This window comes from Solea senegalensis, linkage group LG9 (genome assembly GCF_019176455.1).
Source record: "Solea senegalensis isolate Sse05_10M linkage group LG9, IFAPA_SoseM_1, whole genome shotgun sequence".
NCBI classification, from domain to species: Eukaryota; Metazoa; Chordata; class Actinopteri; order Pleuronectiformes; family Soleidae; genus Solea; species Solea senegalensis.
The window spans coordinates 4,839,514-4,853,585 of record NC_058029.1 but is presented as its reverse complement, the minus strand read 5'-3'; the positions used below and the strand labels follow the sequence as shown (position 1 = coordinate 4,853,585).

The window sequence follows — 14,072 nt, the reverse complement described above, 5'->3', positions numbered from 1 at the left end:
ATATGTGCAGATGTTTAATCAATTGGTGTAGAACAAGATTCTATAAAATGACTATTTCAAAACCAGCCATTATTGCACACATTATAAATGTTTATAAAAATAGTAAAAATGTTTTTGAAAGGATTATCTTTAAAATGAATAATCTAAGGAGGTGCCCCTTTTTCCACTGGAGCCCCTGTCCCATGAAATGTCTGTGCACACCACTGGTAAAAAAATCCACCCCTATATTTTCCAGATTTGCAGCTTGTAATCATCATTTTTATGATGATGATGATGGAGAATTGAGGGTGTTGTTGAACACGTGAACACCTGAACACCCCACCGGGTGTCATCAGTTCTGTCCTGGAGGCCTGCAGTGGAAAAAGTTGCATCTCGGGTGTCAGCCTTTTTTTTTTTTCCAGCCACAGAAGGTGAACTTTCACCCCGACCTCCTTTTTTTTTTATTTTCACTGTGTAGCCGTTGACCATTTTACCTCGAGCTACTCTCCAGCCACACACACACACACACACACACACACCCCTTCCTTCCATGGCTGCGTGCGTGCGTGAGCGCGCACAGCGCGGATCGATAGGGCAGCATCTGCTCCGGGAAGCCCGCGGTCCCACACCGCGCTGCAGCTCCGCTGTTTCCAAACGCCAGAATTGCTCATCTCTGAAAATTAAACTGACAGACAGATGCGATTAGTATGCGCGCGCTGCCTCAGTCCTGTCTTCTGAGGCCGGCTGCGCGCACGCACGCACACGTACGTAGACTTTAATGTACATGCATTTATGCTTCATATATATAGAAAACCCACATACAATCAAGCAGGCGTCAGCGCGCGCATATTGGATTCTTACAGCAAGCACATATATAGGCGTGCACGCGCACCCAGCAGGCCTGACTGCAGCAGCAGCAGCTGCACGGTGTTTTCTGGGAGGAATGAGGTGTGGAGATGAGGTGGGAGTGGGAGTGGGGGGGTGAGGTGAGGTGGGATTGATCTGGTTTGGGGACTTTCCAGATTTGAGTGTCGGTGATGTGTGAGTGCTCTGAGCCTCCGAGTGCTGGTTAAGAGCTGGAGAAGAAGCCCAGAGCCTCACTTTATACAGTATTTATAATCATAATCATCCTAATAATTATTATTGTTATTATGGATGATGTGGGCACGCGTTGCAACTGTCACGTGCACACATTCATAGACAGAGCAGAGAACACAGTGTATCTCTGTCTCTCCAAATCTCTTAATGTGGGTTTTGCACTGTTCTGTAAATTATTCATTTATTCAATTAATTATTCATCCATCCATGCGTGTATTATTATTACTAGTATTATTATTCCTGCAAAGTGGGATTCTATTTGTCTTTAATTCCTGCAAAGGGTAATAATAATAAAATAAAAGCGTAAGGTGCTGCCTTCACGTACAGTGCACGCGCATGCAGGCCTGCATGGTGTGGAAATGGTGAAAAGCAGAGAGGGAAACTCAAGCCTGTAAAAGTCAATAAGTAAGTGAGGCGATTCGCATAATTGCATATTAACCCTGTATGCAGTTGTTTCAGAATCTCTGGGCCTCTGTAATGTCATATTATACATTTATTATCGTGGTTATTGTTGTTTATTTTTTTAAAGATTCTTCCACTGATTCCATTTCTATGTTGCAGATATTTATTTTTTTTACCCCGAGTGACAATGAGCGCAGTGAAGGCATCACTTGTTACTCTGAACATTAGCCGCAGCCTCCATTGATCAGCCACAATAAACGACCACGTACAATTCATAAGTTGTGCGCTGCAATCAGCTGAAGAAGGAGGCTTTAACCTGTGGGGTTAGGAGAGAGGGAGCATCTCCACCTCCTCTTCCCTTCCCTTTCTCCTCCTCCTCTTCCATCCCACCCCCCACCCCCGGAGAGAAAGGGTTAATTGGAGTAGGAATTTCATCGCACATCTGTCAGATTTTTAAGGCCGTGACGCACTGAAAGGAGGGAGTCAATGTGAGCAAGGGGGGTGGGAGGGGGATGAGGAGGAGAGGGAGAAAGAGTTGGTGGTGAGATCGATGAAGTGGCAGGCAGTGAGGCAGGAGGAGGAGGAGGAAAATCTCACGAGATAATGAAAAGAAGAAGAGGAGAGCTGCGATAGAGTAGAGAGCTGGAAAAAAAGAAGAGAGGAAAAAGAAAAGGAGACCGTAGAGCACGAGATCGTTTTCGAAGGTGGAGAAAAAAAAAACCGCACACAAAAGAGTGGGGTTTTTTAAAAAAAAAACGGAGACAGGAGGATCGTGTAATCACCGCAGATGGTTTTTGCGCTCTGGTTTTGGTGAACGTTGCACCCCGGGGGCGCAGCGCACCGATTGTGTGGATCTGCAGGCGCTGGCAGGCGACACAGACGGAGAGATGCTCAGGACGGACAACAGCCGCGGACAACGCGCTCTGAGAAGTGGACAGTAACGGGGGAAAAGAGAAAGACATAAAAAAAAGGTAGGAGTGTGGACCGTGGAGCTCCACTGCACGCGTGTCTGTCTGACACGGTGTCTGTGAATCTCCGGCGTGTTTGTGTTTGGTTTTTATCGCGTCGCCCTCGTTCATTTCACACGTTCACTGTGCAGTTTCGCCTGTAACTAAGCGTCAGAATGGATCAAAAACCGCTTCATTCCTTGACGAGATTAGGCTGAAGTGATGAAAGCCTCGCAGTCCGTGTTCCTTCGTGTGTGTGTGTGTGTGTGTGAGAGAGTGATCATTGTGACGCTTCTGCGATTTTTTTTCATGCATGTGCGTAAAATACGCGCACAAAACGAAAGAGATTCGTCTGTGTGTGTGTGTTTTTTTTCCCTCCCTCTGCAGCGTTGAAAGTTTAAAAAGGCAGCGCACTAACACCATCGCCTGTCTTGTCTCACGCAGGCACAAAAGCGAGGCTTCGACCGAGGAGCACAGCTGAGCACCAAAGAGACAAGAGAACATAAAAAAAATCTCCACCAAAGCTCCTCCTGCTGCTGCCGCTGCTGACTCCATTTGTGGGAGTTTTAAGGGAGTTTGAAGACAGTACTTAACGTTATCAGATAATTAATTAGACACCCCATAAGCCTGGAAATCAATTAATTCACAAATCAATAAATCCATAGTCTGGTGTAACAAGAGACCTTCCAGACTGCTAGCTCCGACTGTTTAGCAACAATAACAAGAAGAGGAGAGCGGCAACAACAACAACAAAACAACACATTCCAGATTTTATTTTGTCGAAGATGGACGGGGTCAGTCTGGGAGAGATGTCCCTGCACACTCACACTCACTCGCACTCTGATCTGGCTCACAGTCAGGATGGCAGGGCCATGCTGCACTCGCGAGACCTTTCAGCTGCTTTCCCCAGGCCTTCCCTTGGGGGCCCCTCCATGTCCCTGGAGCCCGAGCCTCGTCCACCGGGCTTCGACCACTCCATGTCGGCACTGGGCTACAGCGGCGACTCCCCGTCCAGCACGGGCAGCACCTACACCACCCTGACCCCCCTGCAGCCCTTTGATGACAAGTTCCACCACCACCATCACCACCATCCCTGCCTGCCGGTCAGCAACGTCATCGGCAGCTTCACCCTCATGCGCGAGGACCGAGGCCTCAGCACCAACTTCTACAACCCTTACGGCAAAGACCTCGCCATGACCCAAAGTCTGTCGCCGCCCACCACGGGCTCGGGCCTGAGCTCGACCATGCACGGCTACGGCAGCCTGGGCAACAGCTCCAACGGCAACGGCGGTCAGATGCTCCACGGCGGCTACGACGTCCATGGGGGGAGCCTCTTCTGCAGGACGTCGGATTTCGGCCGCGAGATATCGCCGCCGGGCCTGGGAGGAGGCGACGTGTCATTGGGGCACCAGTTGAACAAAATGGAGGCTCACCAGCACGCCACGGGCCACCACCCTCACATCTACAGCCAGCACTACCAACCCCATCATCACCCCAGCCATCAGACCTCCAAGGTGAGCGAGCACCTGCACTCCTCGTCGTCCGTGGCGTCCTCACCCGGTGAGGGCATGCTCCCGGGGCTGCAGGGCGGCGGGGGAAGCAGCGGGGAGGAGATCAACACCAGGGATGTGGCCCAGAGGATCATCACCGAGCTGAAGAGGTACAGCATCCCCCAGGCCATCTTCGCCGAGAGGGTTCTGTGTAGGTCACAGGGCACACTGTCTGACCTCCTGAGGAACCCCAAGCCCTGGGGCAAGCTCAAGTCCGGCCGCGAGACCTTTAAGAGGATGTCCCGCTGGCTCCAGGAGCCAGAGTTTCAAAGAATGGCCTCACTCCGGCTGGAGGGTAAGATCTGGCTTTGCTCTCTATCTGTCTCACACACACACACAGAAATCACAACAACAAACAGACACACACACACACTCTCTCTCTCCCCTCGTTTTCCCCAAACACCCTCCTTCTCCATGTCTTCCAAAATAAATTCTTCTCTCCAGCAATCAGTATGCAGCTCAGGTGTAGACATGAGGAAAAGCAAAAGCATCATACTGATGTTTCTCTTCTTCACACACACACACACACACACACACACACACACACACACTGCCTTCTCCATTGTCTCAACAGCTTGGGTAATAAGAACTCATCAGTGCACTGAGGACAGTTTGCAGTAAGAAAGGGGCCATATGTGCCGTTCCTTTGTTTACTTTGCTCCCAAACACCATCTATTGATCTGTACAGTAGCTACAATAATACAAAAAGAAAAGAAAAGAAAAGAAAAGCCACAGACATTTGCCCTCCTCTTAAATGAACCATGAAGATCAGCCCGAGCAGGGGCTTGGCAATTTAATCGCCTTTGAGCCCACAAAATAATTTGTGCAGAAATGCCACTCACTGTGGAGCGATTGATTAACTGGAGCAGTGATTTATATCGGCTCAGCGCGCCGGCCTTAAAGTTGAGTTGGCAAAAGTGGCCGATGCAAATGAGAGCGTGAGCCTCTGCCAAGGCGTCTCTTATCAGCGCCGTCACCGTGGCGATTACGGCGAAACAGCTAAAGACTGAGTGTCTCGCTGGTTTGTTTTGTTGGTTGTCCAGGTCTGTGTGGGGAGGTGAAGAAAAATCCAAGCTCGCTTCAGTGTTAGCATCTCAAGACAGAGAGAGGGAGAATTTGCTGTTGCATTTTCTAATTTTCGGATTCGATAGGCAATATTTTAGAGGGAAATGAAGTGGATAGGAAGCGGCGCGGGTTACAGGTGCGTCGGCGTGTGTGCAGATGTTTCAAAATTTTCGTCTTGAAAGGCACATTGTAATCTGCTACTCGACATTTAATATTCTTCGGGGATGCGAATTGAAGACACAACAGCACGCCGTACAGTGCCGCGTTACAGTGTTGTGCCTCCGTAGGGACTCCGGGCCCATCTGATACACGGCACACAGACAGAGATCCAAGTGAACACAGTAATATGAGATGAGCATAGACGAGTGTGTGTGTGTGTGTGTGAGTGTGTGTGAGTGTGTGTCTGCTCACTGCGGGGGTCTGTGAGCTGGACGTGTGTGCGAGGCTGCCCAGTTGATCACCGCCTCTCGCTCCCTGTCAGCAGCCCCGACTGATTAAGCCCGGCAACACAATAGGGTTCATAGGTAATGATTGTGCACTCTTGCAATCCCTTCACAATTATTGATCTTTGATTGTTTGGCTCTGAGAGCACATGTGTACATCCTCCATTTAGCGAAGCGCTACACCAATCACTCGCCAAGCCTCTTATCAGGCGACGCTTTATCTCCGGGTTTGTTCCGTTGATTCCACTGAAATGTTGCTTGTTGATGAAGCCGACGCTGTGATTGTCGAGACTCTGTATGCAAAACGGGGGGAGAAAAAAAAAAAACAACCCTTCCTGGTGACCAAAACACCCCAACCCCCTTTGTTCCTCGGAGCAGATTTCCGGTCGTCAATCAGCGTGCGTTTCTCTTCATTCACGGCGTCTTTTCTTCTTTTCTTTTTTTTTGCTCCTTCATCTCTTTACAAAACACAAACGTTATTTTAACGAGTCAGTGCTCGCAGTCGTCCGAGGAGCAGCCAATCAATCAGAGTCATAAAAAATTTACATCCCTGCACAGGAGTGTAGTGTGCTTGTGTTTGACAATGTCGGCTCCCACACACTCGGAAAGTGCATATGTAGTTCTTGGCAAAGCCGCAATTTAGACAGCTCGGCACTTTTCTACATAACCCACTTTCCGAAGGGGGGGTTGTTGTGTTTTTTTTCCCCCCTCAACGCCACCTCCCCCCTTTTTTTTTCCTGGCCAACCCCCTTTTGTTTAATTACAAGCCTCTATTGATTTCCATGGGAAAGAGCAGCACGCCTTGCCCACACACACCTCGCCTGCATCGGCAAAAACAAAAAAAATCGAGACTGGAATTTGAATGTGCGGCGCCCCGTGCAACCTCGCGCTGAAGGCAGCAGCTCAAGAGCTTTCTCCCTGCTTCGAGTTTTAAGATCACCTGCTTTAATGTAACGCTCGCTTAAATGCACAGAAGGGCCCACTGGTGTCAGCGCAGCAGCCGTGCATTATTATTATTATTATTATTATTGTTGTTATATTTCCATAGAGTTCTGCCGGCGCGCTGCGATTATGTAGCTGCTGCCATTTTGTCTCCTCAAATAATTGTCTTCCTGCAGAGACATTTTGCTAAACACAGAGGAGGTGATCTCCAGGATTTATCTGCAGAATCCTGTTTGTTTCCCCCCCCTCTCTCTCTCTCTCTCTGCGTACTTGTGTGTGCTCTATGGATTACTGTGCTGTACATATGAGATGCATCTCCAGCCCCAACCTCAGGCAATGGAGGAGGCAATCAGGATTTAGTTGGAGGAGAAGGCGGGATAAAGACCGTGCAGCCATGCTCCGACACTTAAAGTCGAGGAGGAGGAGAAGGGGGATCAGAGACTATAACTTTAAAGATGATGGCCGAAGCCCTTGACTAAAGGTCTAAATGAATAAGAAAGGTCAATGCGGTTTACGTGTCGGCTCCAGTGCCTGCACCACCCCCACGGTAATGAAAGCCACAAAGCCTTGTCCACCTCGCGCTGCAATACAGTTCACATTCGGCGAGCGCGGCTCAAAGGTCAACGCTGATTCCATTTACATATCAGGAAACAGGCGCATGTGACCTAAGCTGCTGCTGCTGCTGCATTACACCACGCACCAAACGGTGGGGGGGGGGGTTGTTGTTATTGTTTTTTTATTTGTTGTTTTTTTTTTGTTTTTTATCTGGCTCTTGCAGCTCCCTCACTCCGGCACTGAAGGGGTTAACCAGCCTCTGTGGGTCGAGGAGTCTGAGCTGCACAGATTTAATCAATAATTTCTATCAGCCCCTGGCCCAAGAAATCAGCAGGGGGTGGGCTGGGGCTGCAGGGAGGGGCAGGGTGGGGGCTCTCTGACTAGGAGGGGAGGTGTAGGTTGAGACGCGGGGTGTAGGGTAGGGAAAGGGCTTTCGATCACGTTTCAGCAACACGAGACAGGGGCGTACATCATGATTAGGGGCTGTTCCCACGATCATAAGAAGCCTATAGGGGAATATTTATGTCTCCATGAGTAGCCCTCGCATCGTGGATTTATAGCATGGTAATTGTGAGCCTTTTACACATGATTACAGCATAAGGAAGCATTTACTTAATGGTCGCCGTTGTGTTCGTCAGTAAAGCGCCGATGGAAGCAGGGAGGAGGAGGAGGAAGAGGAGGAGGAGAGCTGCAGGACACCCCGACTCCTCCAACGAGCCATAAATCCACGATACAAGCAAGCTAGCCAGCGCTATCATGTCATCCCTTTCATTACTACATGAGCCCAGAGTGCACCACTGTATATACCTTCTGTAGCTGCAGCCCACGTCCATCCCAACCCCCCAACTCAGAAATATTGATGGCAGGGATGGTGTAACGCCTGTGAAAATGTAGCATTTGGAGAGAGAGAGAGAGGGGAAATAGAAAAGAAAGAAAGAAAAAAAATTCACTTGTAGTGATATTGACGCGCCGCTGACATCTTGGCCTGTTCAGATTTTAATGAGACGTCGTTCGATAACTCTCAGAAATGCAAACAAGCTCTGGATGCCTAAACGCTAACAGGCCCCTGTAATCTCGAGCTGACAAGAGCGCATCCCCGAGTCAAAACATTTCCTTCAGATAATGATTTTGGTGCCGAACGCATCGGCCAGATTTATTCACGCCGAGTCGAGTGCTTAAGTTTCAGAAACTCAGCTGGATGTCGGGGATGGGGGGCCGGGGGGGGTGCAATCAAGGCTCGCGGCCCACGCCGCCACCGCTGCGATGGGGAAGGCGTCGTCGAGTCATTGAGGTCACACTTATTCGTCAAGCACTCGGCTAATGAGAGAAATTTGCCACAGCGGGGGTTTCTGTGGAGTGAAGAGTCCGAGTCAGTGTGAGATGTTTCTCAATAGGAAGATGTAAAGCAATCAAGTCAACGTGTCGTAGCTGTTTTCACAGTAAAAGGCGGCGTTTGTGCTCAATATGGCGCATGTTTCCAGCAGGTGTGTGTGTGTGTGTGTTAGGCTTTGAATTATGGAATGTGCAGCCCATTGCAGGCTGATATGTCCATCTAATCAAGATCAATAACAGAGTTCATAAACCTTGTTTTCTTAAAGCAAGTGAACGCGTCTGGCAGCGTGCCCGTCATCCTTATTTCCACTTCCGCTTGTTTTTATTGTCATTTTCCACATATTTATGATACTTCAACATAAATATTTGTGAAATGAACAACAAAAGACTCCTATGGTTGTGTTTTTTTGTGTAGTACATCACACATGTTTATTCTTCAAGTAGTAAAAGAGCAGGTTTGTTTATTTAAATTCACGCAAATTATTATTTGCACATTATTGCATGTCCGCGATGGCTCAATGCAATTTCTTCACGATACATTATTGCACATCTAATGATATTGATATCAGTCAATACAGTCTTTTTAACCCTTTCAAAGCAGCGGCGCCGTAAGTAACACATGTAAGCCACAACCTTTGAACTTTGAATCAATGACTGACAGTTGAGTCACATGACAGTGATTGTGCTCATCTTCCCTTTAAGTCAGCAAGAAAAGCAGCGATGCTCAATATGAATTTATCTGGTTTGCTTTCATAAAGAAAGTCTTATTTTGTCCGTTTACTGACCGAGGAGAGAAACAAAATCAGGACATCAAGAATCTAAATCACAAAAAATACTGCAAAACTGAATAATCAGTATTTAAAATAGCTGGCCATTCATTCCGCGGTAGATTAATCATCGATTCACTGTCGCAGGGTCCTAAAAGAAGGGAAATTCACCTGTTTTTTGAGCGGTTCAGCTGACGAGTATCGGAGCAACACTGATACCAATCACATCAGCCATTCCTGAAGTTAATTTAAAAAACAAAAAAAAAAAAACAAGTGCACTTTTGTTTCCAGTCGACAGGCTACAGTGTTAAATAAAAGTCCACTATGGGCACCACACCATCGATCCTCCCTCCCCTGCTGAGTGTGTGTGTGTGTGTGTTGAGTGCACAGACATACACCGATGCTTACACTTAGAAACGCCTTTGATACCATCAGCAAAACAGTCGCTCAGCCACACAGTGCTGATTGAAACCTCTTAAAAGTGTGCATTTAGGTAATTGCATGACTCTCTCCTCCCCCTCCACCCCGTGCCCCCTCTCCAAATATGTTTTAGTCCACTTAAGGCTTCTAAACACCCGAGGCAGTGCAGACTCTGCTCGTTTCACTCACCCCTGACGCAACCTGCCTGTAATAGAAAATAAATTAGTTCCCCCCCTAAAGTGATTATTGCTCACTCACTGCCGCCACATGTAAATGACTTCTATGAGAAACTAATGATGTCCAAGTGTCTGCTAAAGTAACGGCGAAGACAGAGAGAGAGGGAGAGAGAGGAAGTGGAGGAGATGGACGGAGAAGGGTGGGGGTAGTGGTTGTTGGCTCGGTACACAAAGGCAGAGGTTGGTGTTGTGTTTCCTGTAAATACAGAATTACAGCGTGTTGGAGGTGAAGAGTTCAGCGATGGATATGCAGAGGAACATGTAGCAGCCCGAGTTCAGAAAAAAAAAAAAAAAAACCGCAATCGCCTGATTCTCAAAATGGATCTGAGTGCACACCACCACACACACACACACACACACACACACACACACACACACACACACACACACTGCTATTCTTCTGAGGACACATTCTTTCATTTGAACAAAGCGTGACACCTAACCTCAACCAGTTAATGCCTAACCGTAACTTTAACTTTTAACCACTATTCAAATCTCAGCCCTAAACTCATTTAGGACCAGGTTTTTGGTCTCCATGAGGCCTACTGGTCCTGACAAGGTCAGTGTTTGTGCCAGAAAAGCTCACACACACACACACAGACACACACCAGGGTATTTTTCCGCTTCTTATTATATTCATTATTATTATACCCAGATTTCTTTCTTTTTTTTAAATTTAATTTCAGACTTTTCCTGAGGAAATATTGATTATGTAATTGAGCGGGCGGTGACCCCTGAGTTAGTTTTTCGCGTGTGCTGGTGTGAGCAAGACTTAACATTATGATACAAATAACCACTTAAAAAGTTTGACTACGTCCAACTTTGACACGCGGGGCTAATCGAGCAAGAAATAATGAGTTTTTTTTTTAATCCTCTGAGGACAGAGTTATAATGAGACAGACAGACTCTTTTGCACTTTTGACTTGCTACAATCCACATGTGAGAATGAGTCTTTGGATAATTATTTCAGTCATGTGTTAAACACACGCGTGGAGAAAGTTGAAAAAGTTTTTAAATTCCGCCGCTGGAGACAAATGGGTTGCAGTGATTTTCTTGTCACAGAAGAAAAGAAAAAAAAAAAAAGGCGGGCGCAAATGAAAATGATTTAGTGTTTTCGGGGTTTGGGGGTTTTGTAAAAACAAATGTGCGACGCATCTGTTTATGTCTATGAATGTGATTATTTTTTTCAGTTGATGACGGTTTAGCACTTTGTCTTAAAGTCAGATCTGTATAAGCAGAAAAAGCTGTGGGGGTGGGGTGAAGAGAATAATGAGAAGCAAAGATGGGAAACTTCAGAGCTGCATGTAGTTATTGGTTTTTATCCCGGCAGCCTCACAGCGGCTCTTTGGCAATAAGATGTGATCGGCTGCACATCTTGATTCCTTTACAGAACAATGAAGCAACGCTGCTGATTCATCTCTTTTAACTAATAAGAGTTGCTTAGCTAATGTGTTTTCTTTCAGCAAATCCACTTTCCCTTAGCTTAATCCATTTGTCCCAGTTAGCCAGTTAGTCTGTTAGCTAACCTGTTTCCCCCCCCTTTTTTATATATATATATATATATACACACATATATATATATATATATTATATATATATATATCTTTTTTCCATCTGCCTGCAGCCTGCAAGCGAAAGGAGCAAGAGCAGAGCAAGCTGGAGCGCAATCAAGGCCCAAAGCGCACCAGGCTGGTGTTCACGGACCTGCAGCGGCGCACGCTCCTGGCCATCTTCAGGGAGAACCACCGCCCGACCAAAGAGCTGCAGGTGACCATCGCCCAGCAGCTGGGCCTGGAGCTCTCCACCGTCAGCAACTTCTTCATGAACGCCCGCCGACGTAACCTCAACAAGTGGGCAGACGAGGGCCGCCCTTCCTCCACGGGCTCCTCAGGCTCCAGCGTCTCCTCCTCCGCAGTGTCCTGCAGCACGGCGTGATGACGGACCGCCGAGCAGGTGCGGTGGGGAGGGCGCCGAGGGAGCAAGGGGGCACATAGACTGGTCTAAGCAGAGATCGGCCGTCATAAAATGTCCTCCTCGTTATCAGAAGGAGCGACGGAGCCAGCCTGTTGTAGATGATATTACGAAGATGAAGCATTTTCCTAAACCAAAGTCGATCGCTCCCTTGAAATGGAAGGGGGGCGATACCCAGAGTGATATGAGTGCGGGGCGCGAGGTCCCGCTTGTATAGTCCAAGGGTGCAAAGATGATTTGACTCGGAAGAGTCACGCCCTTACATAGACGCCATCTCATTGCATTATTTTGATTATGTAGATTAGCGATAATGAGGGTATTACAAATCAGGAGGAAACATATTTTTTGGTGTACCTTCAAAATCTATCGTCATCTCTCCAAACGTGAAGAATCAAGAGATGTCGTGTTGCTCACATCTGGAGAGCTCCATTGTGTCACATCTTAATCAAAAACTGCTCATCCAAAGACGTTAATCCCCCCCCCCCGCCCGCCCCCAAGTGTGGTCTGCAGATGCGGCCCTGTTTTTTCCTCGAGAATCAAGGTGAAAGAGGAAGAAGAGGCGATTTTTTTATTTATTTATTTACTTATTTATCTATCTCTGTTGTTTTTTTTGTTTTTTTGAAGAAGAACTTGATATCCCAATTTGTTAGCATGTGTTTCCATGGTGATGGTTTCCCACGTCCGCGTGGCGCTGTTCCAAGTCTCGGAGCCTGGAATTACCGGGAGGGCTCTGCAGCGTCCGTGACTTCCCAACTGTCAATCAATTACCATCAACCTGAGCCTTTTCCTGTGCTTTGTGAAGACGCTCCCACCTCGAATGAATCAGAGTTTTCGAGGAGGGGGAGGGGGGGGGGCGAAACCGCAGCGCAGCTCACCGTAATGCCAGGACAAGAATCAATAAACACAGCCAGAAAAAAAACGGACTAGCTATAAAGACTCTCGCCGAGCTTCCAAACGAAAGCTCCAGCCATTTTTTTTTGACTCAAAATCAAGCCAAAAAAAAAAAGAACAAAACAAAAAAAATGAAGGAGGAGCTTCTGAAGGCGAAGCGGGGAGGAGGAGGAGGTACAACCCGACACAATGTATAGTGACATTGTAGACGTTTTTTCTCCACTCATTTTCAAACTGTGCTCACCTCTGCTCCATGTTTCAATCTTTTTTTACAGATGTCTAGAGAAAAAAAAAAAAATTTGGAGGAATGTGATTCTTTCAGCCCTTTTTGTACAGATTTCAAGCACATCACTCTATTTATAGACACACACGTTTTGGAAGCGCGGGGCAAATTATTTCCCGCCCCGCTGACGTACGTACAAGGTCATTTTTTGGTCGACAAAGGAACGGCTTTAACACGCCTCCTTATAGCCAGTCGTTTAAAAATCAAAAACCCGAGGACGTTTCAAATGCAATTGCTGATCTGATCAACATATTTATTACTGCATTTGTGTATTTATTGTTTCCCCATTTACTTTCCCTCTTTCTAATTTATTTGGTTATTTATTTATGCTATCTATATACTGTAAGTATTTATTTAAACGATGCTCTGTATGTCTGTGTGAAACTGAAGACTTTTTTCTGATGGGCACTTTTAGCTGTAGAATCCCATCGTAATACCAAAGATTAACATTGCTTCCCTGAATGTACGGCCTGAATCCCCGAAACCCTTGTACCTGACCCCCGACCCCGATCCATCCCCGAACACCCAGTGATGTTACGTATCTCCCTCTATCTCCGAGGCCTGGCCTTTGTTTTTTCTTGTTTTTTTTTTTTTTTTGTAGAATATCTGGGGTTTTCTTTACTCTCGCGATTGTCTCTGCGGTCAGCTCTTAACGCCAAGGCCAAAGCTTGTTTGAATGTTGTGATAATATTGATAATTGATAACAGTATTAATAAGAATAATAATGATGATAGTAATATGAATAATTACAACAACAATAATGATGATGACGATGTGGCGTCCCATAGGTTCACAGGTTGCTTGTAAAGTTGTGTTCAGACCAATGCCATCTGGGCGGGACTGTGTTAAGCGTCTGGGGACCCACTTAAAGTGCCGTCTGAAGGCCCCCGTCGAGTGCAAGTCCTCGAGGGTCACATGAAAACATGCATACTGTGTGTGTCTGCCTGGGGGAAATGCATGGTTGTGACCCCCCTCCCCTCCCATCTTCCCTCACCTCCCCAGTGCAGTGCAGACAGTCTCGTCTATGTCCAGTTTAGTGTGATCTTTACTCTCCTCCACATCCCTGTGCCCGTCTGCCAGTTGTCTCAGTTCCAAAAAAAAAAAAAAAGAAAAAGGGTTCATTCCTGGATTTCTAGAGGTTTCTTTAAGGATCTTGGGGGTTTCTTCCCGTCCCTGGGGGTTTTTTGAAAG

At 47.0% G+C, this 14,072-nt stretch overlaps 1 protein-coding gene across 1 annotated transcript; it reads left to right on the top strand.

Moving 5' to 3' along the window:
* The first annotated feature begins 2,106 nt into the window (after positions 1-2,106).
* onecutl (one cut domain, family member, like) lies at positions 2,107-13,611 on the top strand. Its single transcript, XM_044033703.1, has 3 exons — positions 2,107-2,450; positions 2,871-4,271; positions 11,361-13,611. Exons 2-3 carry the CDS (start codon positions 3,212-3,214, stop codon positions 11,669-11,671), a joined length of 1,371 nt encoding a protein of 456 aa, XP_043889638.1. The 5' UTR covers positions 2,107-2,450; positions 2,871-3,211; the 3' UTR covers positions 11,672-13,611.
* Positions 13,612-14,072: the final 461 nt, after the last annotated feature.